At 36.5% G+C, this 27,329-nt stretch overlaps 3 protein-coding genes across 3 annotated transcripts in view; 1 reads left to right on the top strand and 2 right to left on the bottom strand.

Moving 5' to 3' along the window:
- Positions 1-1,245: 1,245 nt before the first annotated feature.
- LOC107743964 (solute carrier family 35 member G1) lies at positions 1,246-7,400 on the bottom strand. Its single transcript, XM_016557427.1, has 3 exons — positions 7,076-7,400; positions 3,386-3,560; positions 1,246-2,333 (listed from the first exon to the last, which is right to left on the bottom strand). The coding sequence occupies exons 1-3, from the start codon at positions 7,398-7,400 to the stop codon at positions 1,586-1,588; spliced, it is 1,248 nt and encodes a 415-aa protein (XP_016412913.1). The 3' UTR covers positions 1,246-1,585.
- Positions 7,401-8,192: 792 nt separating this feature from the next.
- On the bottom strand, positions 8,193-15,023 carry LOC107743957 (leucine-rich glioma-inactivated protein 1-like). The gene is made up of 9 exons (XM_016557415.1): positions 14,586-15,023; positions 14,376-14,447; positions 12,920-12,991; positions 12,757-12,828; positions 12,029-12,100; positions 11,782-11,951; positions 10,779-10,943; positions 9,985-10,628; positions 8,193-8,870 (listed from the first exon to the last, which is right to left on the bottom strand). Exons 1-9 carry the CDS (start codon positions 14,768-14,770, stop codon positions 8,697-8,699), a joined length of 1,626 nt encoding a protein of 541 aa, XP_016412901.1. The 5' UTR covers positions 14,771-15,023; the 3' UTR covers positions 8,193-8,696.
- Positions 15,024-16,676: 1,653 nt separating this feature from the next.
- Positions 16,677-27,329, top strand: part of LOC107743956 (protein FRA10AC1-like) — a 12,461-nt gene continuing 1,808 nt past the window's right edge. The window contains exons 1-9 of the mRNA XM_016557414.1: positions 16,677-16,766; positions 17,532-17,611; positions 18,617-18,709; positions 18,804-18,849; positions 19,100-19,176; positions 19,350-19,433; positions 19,506-19,590; positions 20,353-20,398; positions 26,657-26,770. Of these exons, the coding sequence (XP_016412900.1) occupies positions 16,728-16,766; positions 17,532-17,611; positions 18,617-18,709; positions 18,804-18,849; positions 19,100-19,176; positions 19,350-19,433; positions 19,506-19,590; positions 20,353-20,398; positions 26,657-26,770 (664 nt within the window). The 5' untranslated portion in view covers positions 16,677-16,727. The remainder of the gene's footprint in view (positions 16,767-17,531; positions 17,612-18,616; positions 18,710-18,803; positions 18,850-19,099; positions 19,177-19,349; positions 19,434-19,505; positions 19,591-20,352; positions 20,399-26,656; positions 26,771-27,329) is intronic.

The following is a 27,329-nucleotide window of genomic DNA, read 5'->3' as shown; positions in this document are numbered from 1 at the left end:
TTCATCTTTTTAAATTCACTTTTATTGCAGTGTGTTTAATTATTTTTGAAATTTAATAGCAATTTCTGAGTAAATTTTTTTATGCATCAATTTTTTCAGTGTACCGATCTACAATGATGATTATGAAAATGAACAAAATGAACATGTAAAATATATATTATAATGAACAACATGGTGTGGGGCAATATATGCTTTTAACATAATTGGCAAGAATCTAAACTTTAGATTTTAAAGGTATTGTACGGTGGCCGAGAAGTGCAAAGCAAATCACAATTCTGAAAACAAAATAACAAATTACAAACACAAATGCAAGTCTAAAAAACAAAATAACAATTCAGAAAACATAACAACAATTCAGAAAACATTATAACAAGTCAGAAAACACAACGACAAATCCGAAAACAAATTAACAAGTCAGAAAACACAACGACAAATCCGAAAACAAATTAACAAGTCAGAAAACACAACGACAAATCCGAAAACAAATTAACAAGTCAGAAAACACAACGACAAATCCGAAAACAAATTAACAAGTCAGAAAACACAACGACAAATCCGAAAACAAATTAACAAGTCAGAAAACACAACGTCAAATCAGACAAACCGGAAGACGTAGGTATAGTTTGAGACAGCCCCATTGGTTTGGGATTACTCACGGCTGACTGGACGAGACATCTGTCAATCAACGTATACAAGAAGAACCAGTACATTTAGTTAAAAGTGGTTGTAAAACATCAGCTCCAGTGGTGCAGATGGATACCGCTTGTCATTGGCTTTTTGACGTGCTTGACCCGGGTTCGATCCCTCCTTTTGCCGAACTTTTTTTCTCTCCCTTTTCAAATCACATATCACATCGTAAAGGCATTTATTTTCTCCCTTGAACTCACCAATGAATCCTCTGCAGTGAATGGGTGCCGTCAGAATGAGAGTCCAAACAGCTGATAAAATTACAGTCGATTCAAGTTACAATGCCTTAATGATGGATTTGTTTCTTATAAGCACACAGCTTTTTACTTCACAAGACATTGATTGACTGGAGTCGTGTAGATTATTGTAACGGCACCCATTCACTGCAGAGGATCCATGATTGGTGAGCTAGTGATGTAATGCTTAATTTCTCCAAATTGATTGTTATGAAAAACTCATCTACATCTTGGATGGCCCGAGTAAATCTTAAGCAAATTTTCATTTTTAGGTTCAGGGCTGCTTGATAATTACAGACAGGTGTGTTGGAGCAGGGTTGGAACTGAAATCTGCAGGACGGTAGCCCTCCAGGACCAGGGTTGGACACCCCTGCTCTATATGATAAAACAGTACTACTGTCTCAACAGTAGTATCTTGATTAAAAAATATCTGTTGTCTTCACTAAAGAATATTGACTTTAAGAAACTACAAAACCGCTAAAAATACTGTCATATACTGTACATACTGCATACAGTACGGTCCTAAAATCAAAGACCAAAGAAAAAATCTCAGACTTTCGATGTATATTATTACAGTAATACAGCTTCTTTGGTATCTAATGCAGCAATTATTTGTAGCAAACATATAAAATGTTTTTTTTCCGTCTCACTATAATATGCAATCAGCTCTTATTTTTTGTGCTGTTATACCACTTCCTTATTGCCACCCCACTAGTGCTGCTAATCACACACAGCGCTCCTCCCAGACTCCACCATGTCGGTTTGCGGTTGAGGAATAGGAACTGCAGAATGAACGCCAGGACCACATCCATCGTCCTCATCAGTGCAACAGGTCCTGCTTTCTCAATCTGCAGGGCTTTGGTAAGGAACGTTTGGCCGGCAACACCGAGCAGCCCGATGGCCATGAGCGTCCACCTGTCCCAGCCACAGAATGGAATGGTCCATTCGTCCAAGATGAACAAGACAATGACACACTCGATGAGTCCCAGGACTGCATAGTACCACACAGAGAGGTAGTAATGAACACTTTTCCCTATTTTTCTCAGAATGACCATAGTGCAAGCCGCTCCGATCGCCCCTGTGAAGGCAGCCACCGTGCCTTTGATGTGATTGGTGTAGTCTCCTTCGATCCCAGACAGCTTTCCACCAAAGAGGAAGGGAGGTCTGGCTATCAGTATGACGCCGGTGAGCGTAAACATGGTAAAAACAACGTCCCATATGGTGAACCTCTCCTTGAGGAAAATCCAAGCCAGCAAGGATGTGAAGACTGGATTACTGAACATTATAACTGTGGCATCCGCTAGGGGCATCTGCAGAACTGCATAATACAACAATATCATGGCGTTGGAGCCCAGGAACCCTCTGAAGAACAGGTAGATTCGCATACCTCTAGGTCCCAAAAAACCAGTACTGAAAAAATAAAGGTTGTAGGTTATTCCCACATTGTGGAGTCAAATTAATATTGAATCCAACTACAGGGTGAAGAGATTGATACTTGGAATATATTACACATTCAAAAGTAGTAGTATAGATTGATACTTACTTGAAAATGAATCAGATTTATACTTGTTTTATGGATTCTTTTAATGTATCAGATTCATACTTGTATTATAAAGCCTTACTTGTAAGATATCAGATCCATACTTGTATTATAAAGTCTTAATATATCAGATTCATACTCGTATTATAGAGTCTTGTATCATATAAGATAGATATAGAGTCTTGTATCATTTAAGATATAGATTTTTGTAATATATCAGATTCATATATGTATTTTAGATTCAAACTTGTAACATCAGATTCATACTTGTAGATTCTTGTAATATATGTATTATATATTTTTACTTTTTAATACATTAGATTTATATTTGTTTTATACTATCATACTTGTATTATATCTTTTTGTAATATATCAGATTCATCATTGTATTATACATTCATACTTGTACTATAGATTCTTACTTGTAATATAACAGATTTGTACTTGTATTACACATTCAAACTTGTAATATATCAGATTCATACTTGTATTCTAAATTCATACTTGTATTATATATTCTTACTTGTAATACATCAGATTTATATTTGTTTTATACTATCATACTTGTATTAAATAGTCTTACTTGTAATTTACCAGATTCGTACTTGCATTATACATTCAAACTTCTATTATAGATTCTTAATTGTAATATATCATAAATTTATACTCATATGATAGATTCATACTTGTAATATATCATGGCTGGCATGACAAACAGCATCTGGAAGAAGCACCGAATTGCACTGATTTCTATGGCGTGCATCCCCTCAATTTTCTTCACAAGAAGAGCGGTAACTTAAATGATTTTAGCAAATGGCTGCAATATAACAAAGAGTGAAAAATTTAAGGGGGTCTGAATACTTTCCGTACCCACTGTACATGTAATATATCATAAATTTATGCTCATATGATAGATTCATACTTGTAATATATCATGGCTGGCATGACAAACAGCATCTGGAAGAAGCACCGAATTGCACTGATTTCTATGGCGTGCATCCCCTCAATTTTCTTCACAAGAAGAGCGGCAGCAGAGAAGAAGACGGATGCTAACAAGGTGTACAGAAGGCCCAGCCCTGGACATGCTGGTTTCTTTTCTGTGGATGAATATAACAAAACAGCTTAACATCACACCTGTTAGTCAATTACACATAAATCAGACGGTATGCTGAATAATTATTAGTTTTGACTGCATAAATAAATATTTGCTGAGAAAAGCCACTAAATGCCGACGATTCAAGTAAATTATCCTTGTGACCAAGGTTGAGCAAAATTCAGATTTGAAGAACTTGTTCCTTTTCAATTCCTGAGTGTGAATTTAAATTTGGCCACCAACCACAGAAGGGAAAATTAGAATGACAGGAAAAGAAATTTACTGAATTGCAAAACTGGAATTTGAATTTCTGTAAGTTCTTTCAAACCTTAATTTTTTTTACTGACAGCAGAATTCACAACAATATCCTTTGCATTTAGGTACTTCAAGCTTAAATTGCTCCAATGGTGGGAAAATTCATTATTTTGAATTTACATCAAGTTCAAGAGACATTTTAGATTTTTTTTAAATGCTTTTTATATAAAACTGTACCAAATTACATGGTAAATTGACATTTTCCACAACTCTAACGAAAATTAACCATGGTTACTATTGATAAACCATCGTAACCACAAATTAACCATGGTTTTGCTACACTAACCATAGTTTAGGTATTTGTAGTAAAACTGTGGTTATACCAATGGTAATCAACATCAACACATGGTCAAAAAACCATGGTTACTACACTTTTACTATAATAAAACCATGGTCAATTTTCTTAAAGGGGTGGTTCACTGGGTTTTTTTCTAGGCTTGATTGTGTTTATGGGGTGCAGTCTAACATGTGTTAATGCTTGTAAATGCATTATTTTCGACATAATTTACCTTTATTCCACACAGCTCTGTCCCTTCTCTGAGAAACGCGCTGATCTTTTCCTGTTTTTATGAAGCCCCGCCCTCAGAAATAGGTGATGGGCTCTGATTGGTTAGCTAGCCCAGTGTGCTGTGATTGGCTAAACCGCCTCTATTGTAGCCACCACTGTAATCAAAATGCACAAATAAATCTCATATTAATTTATAAGAATTGAAAGGTAGAAATAATAACTGTAAAAACTTTATTTTTGGTTAACAGGTGGCTATAAGTAACCACAGTATATTTTAAAAGCGGAAACAATGGTGGTAACTGTGTGTAAGGGGCTTGATACAATGTAACTGTTCTGTCAGCTTTTATGAAAAGAAGTTACCATGGTAACTGTCATTTATCCCACAGTTACTACAGTTAATATTTAGTTACTGTAAAATCGCTATAAATTGATAAGCGATCACATTCAAAACAATCAGAAATATGTTGTGTTGGTAAAATCTGATTTACTTATGTTTAATTTTTGATGGCTAATACAAAGTTACCACAGATTTACTGTAGTATCAATGGTACTCTTAAAAAAGATACAAGGGTTACCAGGTTGAATGTGTGTTAGAGGTTTGATACAAATCTGCAGTCATGTCAAATCATTAATGGTAGGTTTCTAATACCAAGTTACCATAGCTTTATTGTAGTTTATCTGTTGTACTTAAAAGTGGAAAGCATGGTTACTGTATGTAAGGGGCTTGATAAAATGTAACTGTTCTTGTTAGCTTTTATAAAAAAGTTACCATGGTAACCCTGCCATTTATTCCACATTTACTACAGGTAATAACAGTAGTATTGATGGAATTTTAAAGATGAAGTGATGGTAACCACGGTATGTAACAGGTTTGATACAACGTAACTGTTCTTGTCAGCTTTAACAGAATAAACTCTTAAAAGTTACCATGGCCACCCTGTCATCCCTTATGAAAATCAACCAAGGTTTAACTACAAAGAAAAAAAACATGGTTTCTATAGCTAAAACATGGTACAACAACAAATTAATCATGGTTTTGCTACACCAGGGGTGTCCAAACTACGGCCCGCGGGCCAAATGCGGCCCGTGGATGAATTTTAAGCGGCCCGCAGCTGTTTTAATAGTCTACGTTATGTATGGCCCGCCAAGCATAATTTACAAAATAGGCCTATGCAGTCTCAAAATGTCAACACAAGATGGCAGCACTACATTTTAGACTTTCCAAAACCAAGACTACTGAAAAGTGGACGGGACCTGTTGTACTTTATTGTGTTGCAGTACACACAATTGCGGTAAATTAGCCACCACTGTAATCAAAACGCACAAATAAATCTCATATTAATTTATAAGAATTGAAAGGTAGAAATAATAACTGTAAAAACTTTATTTTTGGTTAACAGGTGGCTATAAGTAACCACAGTATATTTTAAAAGCGGAAACAATGGTGGTAACTGTGTGTAAGGGGCTTGATACAATGTAACTGTTCTGTCAGCTTTTATGAAAAGAAGTTACCATGATAACTGTCATTTATCCCACAGTTACTACAGTTAATATTTAGTTACTGTAAAATCGCTATAAATTGATAAGCGATCACATTCAAAACAATCAGAAATATGTTGTGTTGGTAAAATCTGATTTACTTATGTTTAATTTTTGATGGCTAATACAAAGTTACCACAGATTTACTGTAGTATCAATGGTACTCTTAAAAAAGATACAAGGGTTACCAGGTTGAATGTGTGTTAGAGGTTTGATACAAATCTGCAGTCATGTCAAATCATTAATGGTAGGTTTCTAATACCAAGTTACCATAGCTTTATTGTAGTTTATCTGTTGTACTTAAAAGTGGAAAGCATGGTTACTGTATGTAAGGGGCTTGATAAAATGTAACTGTTCTTGTTAGCTTTTATGAAAAAGTTCCCATGGTAACCCTGCCATTTATTCAACATTTACTACAGGTAATAACAGTAGTATTGATGGAATTTTAAAGATGAAGTGATGGTAACCACGGTATGTAGGTTTGATACAACGTAACTGTTCTTGTCAGCTTTAACAGAATAAACTCTTAAAAGTTACCATGGCCACCCTGTCATCCCTTATGAAAATCAACCAAGGTTTAACTACAAAGAAAAAAAACATGGTTTCTATAGCTAAAACATGGTACAACAACAAATTAATCATGGTTTTGCTACACCATGGTACTTGTAGTACGCTGACAAATTTAGTAATACACCAAAAAAAACATGGTTACTACACTTTTACTACAATAAAACCATGGTTAAATTGCATAAGGGGTTTGTCATAGCTACTACAGCTATTATTAAAACTCTAAAGTCATGGTAAATTAATATGGGGTTTCCTTGTTTTAACAGTTTAAAAACTAATTCTTGGTTTAAATTTTTTTAAATATTTATTTCATTATTTATTTATGTCAGATTGCTATAATACCAAGTTATCGTAGATTTATTATAGTAGTATCAATAGTTATAGTAACAGCAGTATTTAAAGTGCATTACCCATGGTTACTATGGTGAACGTAACTGCTCTCCATAACTGTAACACTGAAAGTGTCATAGAGGACACACAGGTGTAGAAATAGAAACAACAGAAATAGATCGATCGGAGATCAAATTCAGGATCCATAGGTCTTTACTAAATGATATCTTCCGATCGTGTAACAGTTAAGCTCAGTTTACCTTTTTGAACTGCGTTTGCCCCCGTGTCCTCCTCCTCACCATCATCATCCTCATCGCGGTCAAGGTCGTTTCTCTTACAGCAAACCGGCAAACAAACCCGGTAAAACGCCGGGCCAACTGCGTCAGCATCCGCGTCCACTGGCACTTCTGATCGAGTTTGTAACTCAATTTCCTCCCCAACATCCCCATCGTCAACTTTATGACAAAGCACCCTGATGTCGTCCGCTCTATAAGGGACAACAGATAAATCTGTGTCATTATTACTCACAGAGCCATTGCGCTGTCTATTATCACGTGTCCTCCTCCTCACCATCATCATCCTCATCGCGGTCAAGGTCGTTTCTCTTACAGCAAACCGGCAAACAAACCCGGTAAAACGCCGGGCCAACTGCGTCAGCATCCGCGTCCACTGGCACTTCTGATCGAGTTTGTAACTCAATTTCCTCCCCAACGTCCCCATCGTCAACTTTATGACAAAGCACCCTGATGTCGTCCGCTCTATAAGGGACAACAGATACATCTGTGTCATTATTACTCACAGAGCAATTGCGCTGTCTAATATCACCCATGACAGAGGACAACAGCTGCTTGGCATACCTTGACCACGCGTCTTGACACACGGTTGCCTTCGGGTAGAAATGGTACCGAGCAACAAGTTAAATAATTAACCTTGTACAAAGAAAGAGGTGGTTGCGTTCCTCTGCCGCTAGAGGAAGACAAAATGCGTTTGAAGAGCGGTTGGACGACAATGCCGTTTCCCAGCGTTTGAATCCAGAGAATAAAGAATCACACACATGTACTTGTATGTCGATGTCATGAGATATTCTCTTGAGTCTTGGCGTTTAGTTCATATTTCAACAAATAATATTTAGCTAAATGAAAACGAAGCATTTAGGAACAGTTTTTGTTACTGTCGTCAACTCAAATTCCTTGTGTGTGTAAACATACTTGGTAATAAAGCTCTCTCTGACTTCTGATAAGAGGACGGTTTTTTTTTTTGACAGGTTTCAGGCATTAGATTCACACTTTCACGTAAAATCCATGCATCACGACAAAGCAGGCTCATATTTTTTAAGGTTTTATTAGTTCTAACAAAAACAAGTACCAGTAAACAACTAACCTTCCTTCCCACATTTACTTTACCTCAATAACTGAAATCTAAGTCTAAGTTTATTGCAATCCGATTATTAATGAAACTGAGTCAAAAACAAGCTTCAAATCTATCACACCCAATGTGGTTAAACTGGTCGATTTTGTTTAAAAAAGTTAAAAATGGCTTTTTACATCACCGTAAAAATGTAAACAGTTTATTTGGCAGATTGTTACTAAGTCAACAGTTAACTGATTTGACCTTTGTTGTTTTCATATTATACCTCTTTAGTGACTACACGGCAAGCATGAGAATATGTTAACAACAGCTTTTGTTGAAAGGGACAAAAAAAACAGGAAAAATGAAAAGTGCAGAGCAGATGGTGACAACAGAGAAAAAGACACAAAAGGCGTTTCTAGAGAGGCATTCATCTGGAATTATTATTATTATTAGCGCTAGGCTAGATCATGCATGTAGTTTCACAATAGGCTCGACTGTGTCAGGGTCTGGTTCTCTGTGCTTCTCGGCACCCTAACTGCTTAGGTCGATCATCAAGTGCTCGTAGATCTGCGTCTTCCCTTTAAAGCTGGACGCCAGCAGGAACTCGCGGTTGTCAATGGACACCAGCGAGAACGCTCTGGGCGCCTGGACGTTGAGCTCCTGGAAGTGTACAAACTGGCCCTTCTTGGTCTCCCACTGGTAGACCTGGGTTAGCGAGTAGTCGCTGCCTAGGATGGCGTACTGCCAGTTGCCGATGGAAACAGGCTGGAAGACCATGGATCCCCGCGAGGGCATTGTCTGTATCTCTGTGAACATAGAGCCGTCCCACTTCATCACCTTGGAGTCGCCAATGAAGCGCGTCAGACAGACAAACAGCTCCCCCTTTACCTTGAAGTGTTTGACGGCGTAGACGTCCTCCATCTCTGGAATGTCCGTCCGTCTGTCGAACTGCTTCTGGCTTCTGCTCCACTGGTAGATAACAGGCCGCTGCGAGCTGCTAGACAAAATAAGGTGGGGTTTGCCTGCGATATCCAGATACTCCACGTCAGTGTCACGGTACCAGGGATGGAGAGACTGGTGAGAGTAGAAGCCATTGCCGTTCCACTTGTACACCGTGGTGGAGCCAGCCTTCGAGCTGTCCGCTATCACGAAGAAGAACTCGCCGTCCACACGGAACGTCTCGATGTCGTTGGGTTTTCTGATTTTCAGGATGTCGATGTCCTGGATTTTGATGAATTTGTTGGCAGAGATGTCCATTTTGTAGATGTGAGAGCCACCGAAAAGTTGGGCGACTACGATGAAGAGGTGGTTATCGATGACCATTGGCTTGCACACTACCGTGGAAGTGCCTGTAATGACAACCACAGAAATGCCATTAAAAATCAATTCAGTCAATCAGTCTCTGCATTAAATAACCAGTTTTTGTGGCTCTGCAATTGGGGGATTCAGACCAGAGCAGCATTGCACTCTGGGTAGGAGGTGTGATGTGTGATGCTCACTCTCTATGGTGTCATAAGCTCTGAACTCCATGTTGACGTGGTCCCATTCCATAAAGCTGCATTTTCCAGAGAAAGGCTGGGCGTATACGACATACTGATCATTCCCAAACGTAAAGGCCTCCACAGATATGGACTCAAATGCAAGGGTTTTCTTTAAAGCAAACTCTGCAACAAACAAACAAAGATTCATTTTTCATGAGATTTGATGGCCAAGTCATATTTCAAACCTTTCTTACAGATTTCCATAAATATATTCCGGCGCTATCCACATTCAATCAGTGCACTACAAACTGGCCCTTCTTGGTCTCCCACTGGTAGACCTGGGTTAGCGAGTAGTCGCTGCCTAGGATGGCGTACTGCCAGTTGCCGATGGAAACAGGCTGGAAGACCATGGATCCCCGCGAGGGCATTGTCTGTATCTCTGTGAACATAGAGCCATCCCACTTCATCACCTTGGAGTCGCCGATGAAGCGCGTCAGACAGACAAACAGCTCCCCCTTCACCTTGAAGTGCTTGACGGCGTAGACGTCCTCCATCTCTGGAATGTCCGTCCGTCTGTCGAACTGCTTCTGGCTTCTGCTCCACTGGTAGATAACAGGCCGCTGCGAGCTGCTAGACAAAATAAGGTGGGGTTTGCCTGCGATATCCAGATACTCCACGTCAGTGTCACGGTACCAGGGATGGAGAGACTGGTGAGAGTAGAAGCCATTGCCGTTCCACTTGTACACCGTGGTGGAGCCAGCCTTCGAGCTGTCCGCTATCACGAAGAAGAACTCGCCGTCCACACGGAACGTCTCGATGTCGTTGGGTTTTCTGATTTTCAGGATGTCGATGTCCTGGATTTTGATGAATTTGTTGGCAGAGATGTCCATTTTGTAGATGTGAGAGCCACCGAAAAGTTGGGCGACTACGATGAAGAGGTGGTTATCGATGACCATTGGCTTGCACACTACCGTGGAAGTGCCTGTAATGACAACCACAGAAATGCCATTAAAAATCAATTCAGTCAATCAGTCTCTGCATTAAATAACCAGTTTTTGTGGCTCTGCAATTGGGGGATTCAGACCAGAGCAGCATTGCACTCTGGGTAGGAGGTGTGATGTGTGATGCTCACTCTCTATGGTGTCATAAGCTCTGAACTCCATGTTGACGTGGTCCCATTCCATAAAGCTGCATTTTCCAGAGAAAGGCTGGGCGTATACGACATACTGATCATTCCCAAACGTAAAGGCCTCCACAGATATGGACTCAAATGCAAGGGTTTTCTTTAAAGCAAACTCTGCAACAAACAAACAAAGATTCATTTTTCATGAGATTTGATGGCCAAGTCATATTTCAAACCTTTCTTACAGATTTCCATAAATATATTCCGGCGCTATCCACATTCAATCAGTGCACTCACATATATATTATATAGCAAATCTCAACAATTTGATTGTTTATATTGTCACCATGCAAACAATCCAGTCACCCAGTTCTAAACTGCTAAATGTGGACAATTGTGAAATAAGTTATTATAAATATTAACATCATTATTTTTGTGTGTGTGTATTGTGAAAGGCTATACAAATACAATTGACTTTACTTGACATTTTTGTTAGCTTTGAGGCTAATGGACAATATATTAGCCTGGCCAATTTATCATTTATATTTAGCCATTTTGACTATAAATGTATCGACTGTTATTAAATGTTACTAAAAGTTTAAGTTTGTAATATTTTATTTTATTTCAAATAACAAACATGTTTTTTTTTTTATGATTTTGGTTTAGCTAAAAGTTGGTTTAGTTCCAAAATGTTCATTATTACCAAAGGGCCTTTAAAAAAAACGTATTGGCCTGATACTATTTGAAGTTATTTTGATATCTACATACTTTTGTACTTCTAAAAGTTCTTACACATTTGAAATTTACATTCTTTCTCATTCAGAAAAAAATTACCATAAATGATGAATGTTGTGTAATATAGACTCATTTTTAAGGTAAATATGTAATACTTTGTTTCTGAATTGCTTTAATTTATACATAATGCATTTCTAAGCATTTCCGCAGGCATGAAGGATCAGCTTATTTCAAAGCCAGAATCTGTTGTACTCAGGAGAGTCTAGTGCACAATTACCTGCTGTAATGCAGTCAAAGGACTGAGGCACCAGGTCATTTATCTTCTTCCCTTGATAGGGTGGAGGCCCACTGCAGTATAACTGATCCACCGTTGCATTAGTGCTGTACATCCATTCCACCAGCCACTTCAATTTACAGTCACAATTGAACATGTTTCCTCTGAGATCCCTGCTCAGTGGATTTACAGATTATATTCTTGTATATTACATAACAAGAAAGGTAGACATGTGCTGTAAAGTACATACACTTTTGTTAAGGCATCTATTCCTTTGAAAATATCTTTGGGCAGCGTCTCAAGATTATTGTAGGCAAGACTCCTAACAAACAAAAACGATTAGGTAACACTTTACAATTAGACTTTTTTATTGTTAACATTAGTTAACTACATTAGTTAACATGAACTAAGAAAGACCCATTCTTGTAAACTATTTATTAATCTTAATGTTAACCTCAACATTTACTGATTGTTGTGAACTAACATGAGCACAAACATTTTCATCAATTAACATGAACACAAAAATGCACACTATATATACTGTACATAATAATAATTAATTTAATTAAATATGTATAATGTATGTGTTTTATATAGTGCTGTCAAACGATTAATCGCGATTAATCGCATCCAAAATAAAAGTTTTTGTTTACATAATATATGTGTGTATACTCTGTATATTTATTATGTATATATAAATACAAACACATGCATGTATATATTTAAGAAAAATATGTTGTGTTTATATATTAAATATGTTTATATATAATATAAAATATAATAATATAACTATATAAATGTATATACATGTAAATATTTTCTAAATATATACTGTATGTGTGTGTATTTATATATACATAATAAATATACAGAGTATACACACATATATTATGTAAACAAAAACTTTTATTTTGGATGTGATTAATCGCGATTAATCATTTGACAGCACTAGTATAGTTCAAAAACGTATATACTCACAGGTGAATGAGAGATTTCAAACCTCTGAAGGCATGGGGTGAAATCGACTCGATTTTGTTGTTTTCAATAAATCTGAAACAGAGTGTTGCATTTACATTGAAACTGAGTGGTAATCTAAAAAGACTGAATGAGGATGTTTTCAAACATAGAAAATCAAACTCACAGATATTCCAGATGTGGCAGGCCTTGAAAAGCATCTTCGTCAATGGAGTCGAAAGAATTGGCTGTAAACAATCTAAGAAGTCATTGGAAAAAACAAAACGCAGTTCCAGTGGTTTCAAAGTTTGTTTCTCGATAATAAAGGAATAGTTCACCCAAAAAAGAACATTTGAAAATCACTCACCAATGGATCCTCTGCAGTGAATGGGTGCCGTCAGAATGAGAGTCCAAACAGCTGATAAAAACATCACAATAATCCACAAGTAATCCACACCACTCCAGTCCGTCAATTGTGTGTTTGTAAGAAACAAATCCATCATTAAGACATTACACAAGTCCTATATGCATGATAGTGATTTCTCCAGTGTAAATGTCATCTTGCCTGAGTCAGGAGAGAAATATAAACAAATCAAGAACTGTTTACATGTGAAAACACCATGTGGGTGGATTTTGATGTGAAAGGACAAGAGGGGATGGACTTTTTCACTTGAAGAAATGTTATTATGGATTTTGGCCACAAGTGACAGTTTCAAGATTCACATCTTGATGAAGCATTTGTTTCTTACAAACATGCAACTTTTTATTTCACAAGTTGTTAACTGAAGGACTGGAGTGGTGTGGGTTACTTGTGGATTATTGTGATGTTTTTATCAGCTGTTTGGACTCTCATTCTGACGGCACCCATTCACTGCAGAGCATCCATTAGTGAGCAAGTGATGTAATGCTAAATTTCTCCAAATATGATGAAGAAACAAATTCATCTACATCTTGGATGACCTGAGGCTATTTTCATTTTTGGGTGAACTTTTCCTTTAAGCAACGTTTCATTTGTATTGTGCGACCACAAATATTTTTCACTTCAGAAGTCAAATCAGCCCCAGACATGAGTATATGGCGATCAGTTTCATCTTGATGAAGACAAAATAACATCAGCATTCTTTCTGTTTTTAATTCTATTGCTGAAAGACCCCTGTCACACACAGTTATTTGCATGTACCCATCCAGACTGGTATTTTCACATAATCTTCTTATAAATTCTTTCCATGTGTGCTGATGACAAGCACAATCAGACCAAACACCGGGTAGAAAAGATAAAAGACTAGTCATATTTAGCATAATACTGCCAGTCACATTTGCATTTTTCCTTCAGCATCACTTCCTTCTTTCAAGCCTTTCTGAAGCACATTTCTAAGGATTTGAGTTTGATAAATTGGGAGCATTTGTTTATCACGAGGACAGGGCCATGTCCCTCACAGAGCAGATGCATTGCATAATATTCACACCAATTTAATGGCTTTGAGAAATTAGACACGCTGAAGAATGTCCCCAAACTGGCCGTTTTAAAAGGGGACGGGCTGTAATTGCTTAGAACAAACATTGGACCACTTAACATGGTGATCACCCCATCCTAATAAAGAAAAAGAAAGAAAAAAACACACATAACACTAACAGAAACTCACAGAAGCTGAAGGGATGGCGTGTGGAGAAAGCTTCCCCCTGCAATCTCAGTGAACCCAGACTTCACAAATGATCTGTTAGGAAAACAATCAAGTGTAATTTAGATGTAAACAGAGCATGCAGAACATATACAACACAGGCATATTCAGAGATTCGTGCATTGTGTTGTTATATTAATCCGTGCTGTACTGGACTGTAAACTGGACACTTACAGTGAGAAGACATCGGGAGGGAAGCTGTGTGGCACAGATCTAACGTTTTCACACAAGGCGTTATCTTTGGTGCATGTGCATCCAGAGGGGCATCTGGGCTGTTTGCCTCTTCTGCTCTCCGCTAACAGCAGTAGAGTGGCGACCCAGAGCAGAAAAGTGTATCCTCTTATGTTTGCATATCCCATTCTGTCCCGGTGTGTTCCTGAGTGCCGCGGGCTGCTGTGGTGTTTTCGCTGGTGATAAGTGCTGGTCTGCTGCTCGCCTCCCTTCACTTGTGTCCGTGTGATGAATGTCTATGTCTCAGTGTGTCAGGCGCTCATCCAAACGATTCGTTCTGCTACAATGGAAATATCCAGCGGGCTTAGATTTCCTTAGTTGCATGCAGATTTTGATAATAAACCAATTTCTTTTTGTCTAAACAACCGAGAGAGAAAAAACTGTGAAAATGAAAGTGGGAAAAAAACAAAAAAAACAAAACAAAAAAAATTATCGGACCAAAATATTTTCCTTGGCGACGCGGGGTAAAGCGTTAAACAATTCCTTCAGATCCTGGGAGAATCCCTCTTTTGCATCATGATGTACCAGCTGCTATCCAATGGTGATATTACTGTGAATGCGCATGAACCAACTCCATGAATAAGTGATAGTGAGAATATTCATGAGGCTTTGGAGAGATGCACCTGCGCCCCTCAAGCAATCAGAAAGAAAGAAGAAAGAAAGAAATACTACTATGATGCTATATGCTTTCATGTTTTTCATTATTATTATTCTTTTATAGTATTACTTTAAACAAAAAGTATTTTAAAATTGTTCCATTATTCAGTTAGCTACGTTTTATTTATAATGTAAATGTTAATTGTAAATATATATTGCACATTATAAAGGAAAATGTATTCTATATTAGTATGCATTAAATGTAGGCCTATTACTTATTGTTTATATAACACATATATAATAATATTGCAAAGTTAATCATTTACAATAAGGTCTACATTCGTTAATAAAAATACCTCTAAAGCATTTATTAAACTTAATGTTAATATAATGCTGTCGAACGATTAATCGCGATTAATCGCATCCAAAATAAAAGTTTTTGTTTACATAATATATGTATGTGTGCTGTGTATATTTATTATGTATATATATAAACACACACACATGTATGTATATATTTCAGAAAAATAGGTTATGTTTATTTATTAAATATATTTATTTATAATATAAATTACATGAATATAAATATAGACATGTAAATATTTTCAAAATATATACTGTATGTGTGTGTATTTATGTATACATAATAAATATACACCGAACACACACATATATTATGCAAACAAAAACTTTTATTTTGGATGCGATTAATCGCGATTAATCGAACTAACATTGAACTGTTGTATTTTTATTAACTAACATTAACAAAGATGAAAAAATACTGTAACAAATGTATTGCTTATTGTTAGTTAATGCATTAATAAGCAATACAACAACAACAACAATAATAATTATTAATATTATTAGGCTATTATTATTATTATTATTCATAATAGTTTTACATAATGATTTTCCTTTCAGGTCTTTTTTAGAAGCCCATAAGGATGTTTCTTTGTTGCTTTGTATGCATTTATCACATAGACATTTGAGAACAGTAAAGTGCCTGTCCTGATCACTGCAACTCTTTCAGTGCTTTCATTTTTAGCATTTTTCCGAATAAAAGACCAGTTGTTCTACTTTTGAGAAAATGGCACTTCGCCCCCTTACCCCCTATAATTTCCTGTCGCTGAGTCTTGATCAATTTCCGATGAAAACAAGTGTGAATTATGATGCGAACAATAAAGTCTGTTTGAAACAAAGAACACTGGCAACTAAAATCACACCCAAGTGCTGGCTATTTGCCACTTTTATATTTTATCTGTAACACATTCACATTAAGATCTCTTATTTTATTTGTAAAGTATGTAAATAAGAGTTCTTACGAATGCACTATAACATAACATGACAAACTGAGACAATAGAATCAATAATAGTTCCCATTAAATGCAGCACAACGTAACCAGACAAACGAGGGGACTTTGTTTTTGCCACGTGGTTTTTACGTCATCACTTCGCGCCAGTCTGAGAGTCAGCGGCATGTAAACACAGATGAGTGGCATGGATCAAACTGCTCTAGACCTTGTTAAGGTAGTTATGGATCACAAGTTACGCACAAGAATCTGGAGATTTGATTTAATTGTTTGCACTTTAATGCTGGGACTGCTTGTCATGCAAAACATGAAAGTGAAGAGTATATTAGTCTCCGGTCCCACATAGATCATCCATGGCGCATTATTTTTCCACTGTATTAATTTTAGAACAGATTTGCTCGTACTCTAAAATGTAGATTGTATAATATAAGTGTTGAACTTGATTAAAAACATTTCTTCATTTGAGCAATTAACCCTGTAAAGCCTGGCATTTGAAATTGTATGCATTATATAGTGTACTTATCTAATTATGTGTAATAATTATTATAATATTTTTATGGCATTTTTGTGTCATTTAAGTTCACCAAGAATCTTTTTAGTCTTTTTACATATTAGATGACATACGTTTATTTCATGGGTCTAGTTGCTGTTGTTGTAAAGTCTGAAACAGTGTGAGAACTGCCCTTCCCATAATGTGGCCTCCAGCCTTTGACGCTGGGTGTTGTATTTCCTGTGCTGTCATGGCAGCTGACTCAGTATATCACCCATATAGATGACAAAGTACTTTCCCTCTTTGCTGTGGTCAGCTGCTCACCTTCCCTTCACTTTTTTGTCTTGTACTTGTTTATTTTATCACCTTCCAGAAAATAATAGAGTTGACATTTGTGCTTAAATACCAAATATAAATGGTGATTATGTGCATTTCGTGTTACCAATGTCTTGTTGTTGAACTATAATAATGCTGTGTTGTGTTCTGTTTTAGGTCCATGGAGGTGGAGGGTATGACTCAGATTTCAGTGATGATGATGATGGTGGAGGGCAGTCCAAAAATGGCGAGAATAGGTAAGAGTTTGTCTTATATCACTAACAAAAATACCATGATTTTTAGTGTCATATTTTTGGGTAGTAATGCAATATTTTCGAACATGTAATTAACACAGTACCTTGCCACATTAAAGGAATAGTTCACCTAAAAATGAACATTTGCTGAAAATGGCCATTTAAGATAAGTTTGTTTCTTCATCAGAACCGATTTGGAGAAATGTAGCATTGCATCACTTGCTAACCAGTGGATCCTCTGCAGTGAATGGGTGCCGTCAGAATGAGAGTCCAAACAGCTGATAAAAACATCACAATAATAATCCACAAGCAATCCAGTCCAGAAATGTCTTGTCTTGTGAGGTGAAAAGATGCATGTTTGTAAGAAGCAAATCTATCAATAATCCGTTTTATTAACTTTGTACAAGTGCTCTATCCATACTATTGCATTCTCCAGTGTAAAAGTCATCTCGTCTTAATCAGGAGAGAAATATGCACAGATCAAGCAAGTGAAAACAGTCCAAAATGGCTCTAAACAAATATGTGGATGGATTTTGATGTGAGGACTTTTTCACTGGAAGAAGTGTTATTATGGGTTATGGTCTTGTATTTTGGCTGGAAGCGACAGTTTAAGTTAGAACACCATAATGATGACTTTGTTTCTTACAAACATGCAACTTTTTGCTTTACAAGATGTTAATTCATAGACTGGAGTGGTGTGGATTGCTTGTGGATGTTTTTATCAGCTGTTTGGACTCTCATTCTGACGGCACCCATTCACTGCAGAGGATCCATTGGTGAGCAAGTGATGCAATGCTAAATTTCTCCAAATCTGTTCTGATGAAGAAACAAACTCATCTATATTTTGGGTAGGGTACATAAAAATCTAGGAAATGGAAGGATTTTTTAATATCTGTTCAAAAAAATGGATTTTAAAGTAAAATAACAGCATTTAATTAGAAAGAATGCAATTAACATAAATTGTGTGTGCTTTCCCTTTAAGTACTGGTTGCATGTATTTGTTTTTAGGGCAGCTAAAGACGAGCTGTTACAGAAGCCATTCCAGAAAGTAAAACACACCAAGGTGGCCCATAAAAATGTTGCTGCTCATGAATGGGACAGGTACAGGTCACATCCATCAAAAATAGCAAAGTCCATGCAGTCCAGTATGTGTATGTACTAAAATAAAAATGTTGATTTTTTTTTTTCCTGAAAGAGAGGAAGCCAGAAATCGACGGCAACACCTGATATCAATGAACGCTGTATCCTGTCAATGGGAATTTTTCAACAACTATCGTGATTTTTAGCTTTTCATTTTGCATTCTATCAATTGAACTCCTGAGACTGAATAATCACTGAATAACACTCATTCAAATTAAGATTAAAATATATCATGAGTGTGGAAAGTGTATTTTTAGGGAATTTTGACCATTGTAAATTCATTATAAATGATTTTTCCTCATCTAAGCATTTCTTTCGAGTGGTAAAAAAATCCTTAACAGCATTTGTAAGTTTGAACGTCACAAGAAGTTTGTCAGCGACTACATTCTGTACTATGGAGGAAAGATTGAGGAGTTCAGACGATCCATGTGAGCAGTTTACATTGTATTCTATAGAAACACTGTCAATAATGTCACACACCTTAAATATTAAACCTTTGATGTATAAAGTTGACTAGTGCCGAAATGACACACTTCAGCTGTATTTTTTATTTAGTTTGCTTTGATAGATGCTGATTGGAGCGGTGTGTTTCCATCCACAGGTCTAAAGACAAGACAGATCTGGATGTGGTGAGAGAGAACCACCGTTTCCTGTGGAGAGAGGAGGATGAGGAGGATATGACATGGTAATGTCTGCTTGGTTTGTGGTTGGTGATCTCTGCACAGTCACCCTAAAATAAAGCTTCTGGAATGTTTAGGGAGAAGGAGCTTGCGAAGAAATACTACGATAAGCTCTTCAAGGAATACTGTATTGCTGACCTCAGCAGATACAAAGAAAATAAGGTTTGTCTTTTACTTTTTTTAACCTTGTGAAGCCTGACATAAGAAAAGATAGTCTGAATCAAATTTTTCAAAACGGAACAGTTTATTGAACCTTTAGACACAAACGTTTGCATAATATGTGTTTTGTATTGTATTTGATACATCACGCTTTAATAGCCTAAATAGTATAGTATCGTTTTGATCACGCTGATAATTTAGAAGCCTTAGAAATTCACACATAGGATCAGTGTTGGGGAAAGTTACTTTTAAAAGTAATGCATTACAACTGAGCCGCTGAACTCGCAGTGGATTACATTGTTTTTGAAGGGAATGCGCCCCCGATCTACCTAAATGCGTCTATGTTCGCGCGAATCATTCGTGATCCAGCTTTACCTACAGTGAAGAAGTGAGTATAAGGTTTTTTAATGAATCTTTGCTAATCGCCTTTCCTTATAATGTGCGAATTAGCAAGTTTCACGATGAATGCGGCTAAAGTAAACAGTCCCTCAGAGAGCGGCTCGGAAGAGAGGGGCGGGGTCAGCAGAGCTCATTAACATTTAAAGGAAAATGCTACAAAAAGGCTTGATCTGAAAAGAGCTGTTTTTGACAGGGTAAAAAGGGTGTTTTTTACACTACCATTGAGAAATTTTAACCCAACTATGTTACAGACTTTTCATTAAGACCCTAAAGGATCATATCGACTTGTGGAAAATGGGCATCCGATGACTCCTTTAAATGCTCTGTCATTTCTGATTTACTGAATTAGAACTTTTCTGTTACTAGTTTGGATTTCGGTGGCGCATCGAAAATGAAGTAATATCTGGAAAAGGTAATTCAAGAACATTTCTACTCTTCTGTACTTATATATAAAAAAATATGTTTGCTGCTTATTAATAGTTAGTAAGGTAGTTGTTAAATTAGGTATGGGGTTGGATTAAGAGATCTAAAATATGGTCATGCAGAATATGTGCTTTATAAGTACTAATAAACAGCCAATATGCTAGTAATAATATGCATGCTAATATGCAACTAGTTAATAGTGAGAATTGGTCACTAAAAACATTAATATGTTCACATGCTTGAAGCATTCTGGTTGCATAACGAACAAAACAGAAGTCTAAAATTCAGAGCGATAACTAAACAATAACGTCTTGAGCCACTAGGTGGTAATAGTGTTTTACTTTGGGTAAAGTAACACTGTCATCTGACCAAACCAGGGATGGACTAGGACTGAAAAACAGCTTGACTGGCCCATCTCAGCCAGGAAGAGCTGAAAAAGAGATGTTTTTGCATTGCAAAAACAGCAGTTAATTTGCATAATAAATAAGCAACCTATATCTAAACTGATCAGCTATTTAAGAATCCAAAAGTTTAAATCAAACCCGAATACACTTGTTTTCCCATTAAAATAGATATAGAGGCACATTTGATTACATTTTTATTTAATTTGATCAAATTTTCCCCTAAAATATATTTTGTGTGATGTTGAACTGTTGATGCTGAATATTCATTTCAGAGTAATTCAGTTGCAGATTATTACCGTTTAGCATATATATTATAATATGATAGTGACCTAATTGACCTAAGGTGGTGAGTTTGCCTGTGTCATAACAAAAATCAATGATTTTGAATACTGTTGTCTCTGGGTCGTGGTTCACGGTTAAGCTATCTTGGTAGGTAAACAAGGGTGAAGTACGTGTAAGAATCAGTGAAATTACACAAACAAATAGGCAAATCAATGAAGAGTGATGAAATGATCGCACGCTGTCACACTTGTCATGCTTTTTCTGACCATCTGCCTTCAGGTATCGCTCGCACCCTGAGCCGCAGATTGACCACCGCAAGCCCCCGAAATCAGTGTTTTGATTGCCTCTTTATTATAGTTTTAATTAATCAGCTGAATTTTCAGTTTTTTAATTTTAGTGTAATTGTTAATCGTCTATATTATCCCATACATTAGAATGTGTCCTGTTTATTTTATTTTTTTCCAGAGCAAAAAAAAAATGACTGTCACACATTTTTACTACGACTTAAAGAAGACATCCACTAAAATGTCATTCAGTGTAACAATAATTCAGTACAGGTCAGAATAAGTATGTTTTAAGTTTCATTTTTACATAAATATAGGTGTCATCTATTAAAATGTGTAAAAGAATAAGTGATCATACTAAATTTTATAATATTTTAAATGCTGCTGTTTGTGAGTAAAATAGTAATAATAATAAGCAGGGGTCCAAGACCCATTGGGGGCCTCAGCACAATTTCACGGGGCCCACAAGATCCATTCAAATTATTTGAACAAGATTTATGTTTTAAAATAAGATATAAAACAGCTAAAATATATATATTTTTAAAATTATTTTCTATTTTAATTTGTTATCTCAGCAACTTTTATTTTATGATCAGGGTTTCCACAGTATTGGAAAACATTAATATATAAGGACATTTTAAAAATGTCATTTTAAAACCTGCAAGTGCCACTGAAATTATTGAAATAATACATTTTTCTAAATATGTGAAGCTCTAAAATATTTCATCAGATGAGAAATTGGTATTTGCGAATAAAAAATAATTATAATACATTTTAAAAATAATAATAACAAATGTTTAAAAAAAAACAATCACAAACTACTGGAAAATTCAGTTGGTATTTGCGAATAAAAAATAATTATAATACATTTTAAAAATAATAATAACAAATGTTTAAAAAAAAAAACATAATCACAAACTACTGGAAAATTCCATTTCTGAAACTTCTGGAATGACAGAATTCAATTATTATTTTATTTATTTAAAAGTTTTTTAATGTACTACAACTCCTATTTTCTGTAAATAAATAAAAATGTTTAAAAAAAAAAACAGTGGCTTTGTCAGCAGAAGTACTTGAAGTCAAAAACGTTGAGAACCACTTCACTATGAGTATCACTTTTACTATTGTACATATTTAACATTAAACTTTTAAACATAACCGGAGCACCATTATCCACAGCTCAATGAGAGTGTATTGAAGATTTCATCTTAACACCCATCCACAACATCCTTGCACACTGGCATGTTTTGAATCAGTAAACGCCACTCACTTTTTTCTCAAGCGAATATGAAAATCATATATGTCAAAGCATGTTTCGTGACCAACACTTTCTGTTTCTGCTGCTGAGGGACATTTTAACAGGACCCTTTAGGAGTTTGTCATGAGGAGTTCCCATCTGCTGGTCATTTTTCACAGTTCAGCATAATGAGGGCATCCCTGGGACTCCTAATGAGGGTTAACCCTGATGCGTTTTGAAGCTGTTTGTCAGCTTCACTGGCTTTAACAGCTTCAGTGCTGCTCACGCGAGCTTAATTGGTAAAGGTTGAAGTCGCATGTACGTCATCAGAGAGACGGGGTAATTGAGCGTCTCATTATCTGCATGTGCAACGTGAGGTTGATGCCTCAGTCACTCTCTCTGCCGCGAGATCATCTACCAGCCACGTCAAAGCTCAAGCCTTTCCCCAAGATGCAACATGACATAATCCTTCACAGCACAGTCACTTTGTGTAGTTTTTTCACAATGCAACTTGGACACATTTCATCAAAGGTCAGGAATAGCAAAAACATGCATGTCCCCGTTACCAAACGCACTGTTTTTCCTAACAAACTACTACAAAAACAATTTCTAAGAAACTCATTTTCAGATTGGCTTTTTCCATCGAGAACATACCTGGAAGACCTAATAATGTCAGTCTCTAAAATTACAGTTTTGTACAGTTTAATTCGAAGCTTATTTTCACCACAGAATAAAAAAATAAAGCTAATTGCGACTTTTTTCTCAGAATTGCAAGTTATAAATTCGTAATTGTGAGTTTGTATCTCGTAATTGTTTTAGTTTTTTTAAATAAAAAATACTGTAAAAGATTAAAAAAGGTAATTGTGACTTTTTATCATAACTAGTTTATACGAGTTTATATCTTGCAGTGACTTTTGTTTGTTTGTTTTTCTGCCATGCAATAAAAAAGGTAGTTGCGACTTCTTTTTATCTTGCAATTCAGACCTTTTTTTCTCAGAATTGTGAAAGTGACGTGACATGTGGCCAAGTTGCATTGTGAAAAAACTACACAACGTGACTGTTTTGGCTGCCCAAAACAGTCAATGTAAATGGCTGCCCACTGCGGCGCCCGGGGAGTAGTTGGGGGTTCGGTGCCTTGCTCAAGGGCACCTCAGTCGTGGTATTGAAGGTGGAAGAGAGCGCTGTACATTCACTCCCCCCCACCTAAAATTCCTGCCGGACCTGAGACTCGAACTCGCAACCTTTGGGTTACGAGTCCGACTCTCTAACCATTAGGCCACGACTTCCCCAACAGATGGGAATTGTGAGTTTATATCTTCCAATTCTGAGTTTATAGCTCGCATTTGAGTTTGTTTGTTTTTTTATTCCTCCATGGTATTAAAAAGGTAATTGCAGCTTATCTCACAATTTGAACTTTTTCTCAGAATTCTGAGTTTACATCTCATTTTGTTCTGTCACAGAAAAATAAGGGTAATTGTGACTTTTTAACTCTCAGCTCTGACTTTTTCTCAGAATTTAGTTTATATCTCGCAGTTGAGTTCCTGTTGTTTTGTTTGTTTGTTTTAATTCTGCCATGGTATAAAAACAGGTAATTGAAACATTTTATCTTGCAATCTAAATTTTCCTCAGAATTCTGAGTTTAGATCTCACTTTTTTCTGTCACAGATTTTATTTTTTTTTTATTTTTTACTTTTTAACTCGCAACTGACTTTTTTGTCTCAGAATTGCGAGTTTATTTCTCACAATTCTGACTTTATATCTCACAGATGAGTTTCTATCTCGCAATTGAGAATGTTTTTTTTTTCCAGAATTGTGAGAAAACAAGTCAGACATGCAGTTTTCACATACATATGATACGCATCTTCCCCACAACCCTAATCCTACCCATCGCGTAGCATATACACGCCAAAGTCCATTTTTGCGTATCAATACCATGAGTTTTTGTTTTTATTTGGCGTACTATTTATACGCACTTTCATGAGATCGGGTTAAATTATGAGGAAAAAAGTTTGAATTGTGCTATAAAAAGTGACAATTACTTTTATTTTTTTCTTCCCTAGTGGAAATAAGCTTCCATACTTTAAGCAGTTGATTTTTAGCAGAAGTGTGCTTGGGCTCAGGTGATCAGGTACAGGCCAAAGCCGATCCAGACTGCACACTGTCAGAGGTGTGGGAAGCCTGGCAGAAAAACTCCCTGATGACGCACTTTTCCCTGGCTCCAATCTGGAGAATCCCCTTGTAAGCCTGCTGGAGCTAATGTCAGCCCGCTGATATCTGAGGTGAAATGTTGGCCAGGCCAAGGTCACGGGAGGAGAGTGGCTTTCACTCTCTCTGTCTCTCTCGCCGTTTCCTGTCAGTAATAGCAGCGAAATCACGTGCAGCAGTTACAGCCTGTTCTCCGCTTGGCTTCTCATTGGTTATGTTCTGCATGTATTTTCATCAGGCAGAATCAGTTTAATCCAGGGGCTGGATTCACAAAACATCCTTAAGAATAAATCCTTCATTTTCTAACATCAGAATAAAGTTAAGAATATTTTGTATTCCCAAAAACATTACGTAAGAATATTTGGTAACACTTTAGAGGTAACACTATTCACTATTAACTAGTTGCTTATTGGTATGCATATTACTAGCATATTGGCTGTTTATTAATGCCTTATTCTACATGACTAGATCTCTTATTCCTACTCCATAACAACTACCTTACTATAAATAAGCAAATAATTAGGAGTTTACTGAAGGAAAACTCAGTGTTAATAGTGAATCTAAAGCATTACCAAATATTCTTCTGTGTATTTTGTTGATCCTGACAACATTGCTGTGCCAAAACATATTCCTATCTCTAAACGTAACCCTAACTGTAACTTACCCCTGAAATCAAAGGGAAATTATAGTTAATAAACACTGGTTGTGAGCCTAAACTTGACACTAATTGTAAACTTATCCCTCATCTGATTGGCTGATTGGAATTAGATTGACAGGTGAGTAGGCGGTCCTTAATTGTTGTTTGGGATGCATTAAGGCACATTATACATGGGGTTGGGTACCGAAACCCGGTACCATTATGGCACCGGTACCTATGTAACCGGTATGTACTAGAACCGAATCATCCAACAAAAGAGAACATTATAACCTTTTTACTCCACAACACCAGTCAAATGCTTCCTTTTGTGATGTGATGTGGCTTCTTGTCACAGAATGAGGCAGAAAATATGTTCCATAGGCTACTTTAAAAAGAATACATCGATTAGCAATGGATTATAAATGTACTTAATTATTATGAAAATACCAGAGATGGCTTGAATAACACAGATAAACTATATTGTCGCAGTCGAGTGTTTATTGTCTTTGTTTTATCATTCAAAACGTTTATATGTTCTGTTTACTCAGTTATAGCTATAATAGCAATGTCTTTGCCTGTATAAGGGATTTCCTGGAGGGTCATGAGTTCTGCTGTGACTGGATATGTGGATATTCTGTGCGAGAGCGCCCTCTGGCGAACAGTATGAATGAAATGGACATCATGTGTTTATAGTGCTAATGGCCAATCTGTCATTTTGGGGGAATTTTTTTTTATTTGTTTTTTTAATAAGTATCGGTTCAGGCACCGTTTAGGCACCGGAACCGTTTTAAAAGTATCGATTTGGCACCGGTATGGAAAAAAACCCAAACGATACCCAGTCCTAATTATACACTACTACTGTGATATGAATGTGTTTCAGAACACCTCCAAATGTGGTTCCAGTGTTCCAATTAAAAAACATTTTGACATGTCTGATAACATGTATCCGGATCAACTGAGACAGATGTTAATACCAGGTGTAGATGTGGCTTATTATATACTTATTGGGACCTGAAAGCTTAGTCAAACTAGCCAAATTATGTTATACAGATATGCAGATCTCTAAGCATTTGAATTCTGCACAGTTGAACGTGCTGCTTCTTTTGGGGCCTGATCGTCAGTTTTTCTATATATTTTCTGTCATGTATGTTCAGTGCAGCTCTGTGTATTTCACATGTGGATGTCCTGAATTACACAGGCCAGTTCCTCTGTGGAAACAGGCGTTGTGAGAATAAAGAGGGTCTGAAGAGCTGGGAGGTGAATTTTGCCTATGTGGAGCAGGGGGAGAAGAGGAACGCCCTGGTGAAGCTGCGTAAGTGCCGTCTAAAGCTTGCATGCTGTAATCTCCTCCACTCACAGGACACAGAGGTGGAGCTAATCAAATTAGTGCCAAATTAGGGAAGCCCATGTCTGGATTTGTGAGATTCAGTAGTTTTTACTGCTAATTAAGCACGATTATTGCTTTTATTACTGTTGATGTTACTGTTGATGAAGAAAGAAAGCTACTTTACCTCAATGGGCTGCAGTGCATTATTAACATGTCTTTTAAGTATAGATCACTGTACTTAGTGTATACTAAATATAGTTTATTAAAATAGGGCCAAAAAATCAGAGACATCATAGAAATCTGGGATTCAAAATTAAGTTTTAACCTGGATTCTGACAGTTTTTTAATCAAAGACACATTATGACATAAAAGCATAAGAAATATTAAAGAAGTGTTAATTATACATTATTTGAGACACTAATTAAATTTAAACTCTAAAGCTATCTATCATCTATCTATCTATCTATCTATCTCTCTCTCTCTCTATATATATATATATACTGTATATACACACACATATATGTACACGCACACACTCATTTGA

Source organism: Sinocyclocheilus rhinocerous, unplaced genomic scaffold (assembly GCF_001515625.1).
Source record: "Sinocyclocheilus rhinocerous isolate Xijiao unplaced genomic scaffold, SAMN03320098_v1.1 scaffold2572, whole genome shotgun sequence".
Taxonomy (NCBI): Eukaryota; Metazoa; Chordata; class Actinopteri; order Cypriniformes; family Cyprinidae; genus Sinocyclocheilus; species Sinocyclocheilus rhinocerous.
This window is presented reverse-complemented; position numbering and strand designations above follow the sequence as displayed.

Excerpts from the sequence above, each read along its gene's own strand:
- LOC107743957 (XM_016557415.1), bottom strand. The coding sequence starts at position 14,770 with ATGGGATATGCAAACATAAGAGGATACACTTTTCTGCTCTGGGTCGCC. Across the intron at positions 14,448-14,585 it reads CCTCCCGATGTCTTCTCACT|ATCATTTGTGAAGTCTGGGT; the intron begins GTAAGTGTCCAG and ends TTTTCCTAACAG. Across the intron at positions 12,829-12,919 it reads CTGCCACATCTGGAATATCT|ATTTATTGAAAACAACAAAA; the intron begins GTGAGTTTGATT and ends ACTCTGTTTCAG.
- LOC107743964 (XM_016557427.1), bottom strand. The coding sequence starts at position 7,400 with ATGAGGATGATGATGGTGAGGAGGAGGACACGTGATAATAGACAGCGC. Across the intron at positions 3,561-7,075 it reads GGCAAACGCAGTTCAAAAAG|AAAAGAAACCAGCATGTCCA; the intron begins GTAAACTGAGCT and ends ATTCATCCACAG. Across the intron at positions 2,334-3,385 it reads CCAGCCATGATATATTACAA|TACTGGTTTTTTGGGACCTA; the intron begins GTATGAATCTAT and ends TTATTTTTTCAG.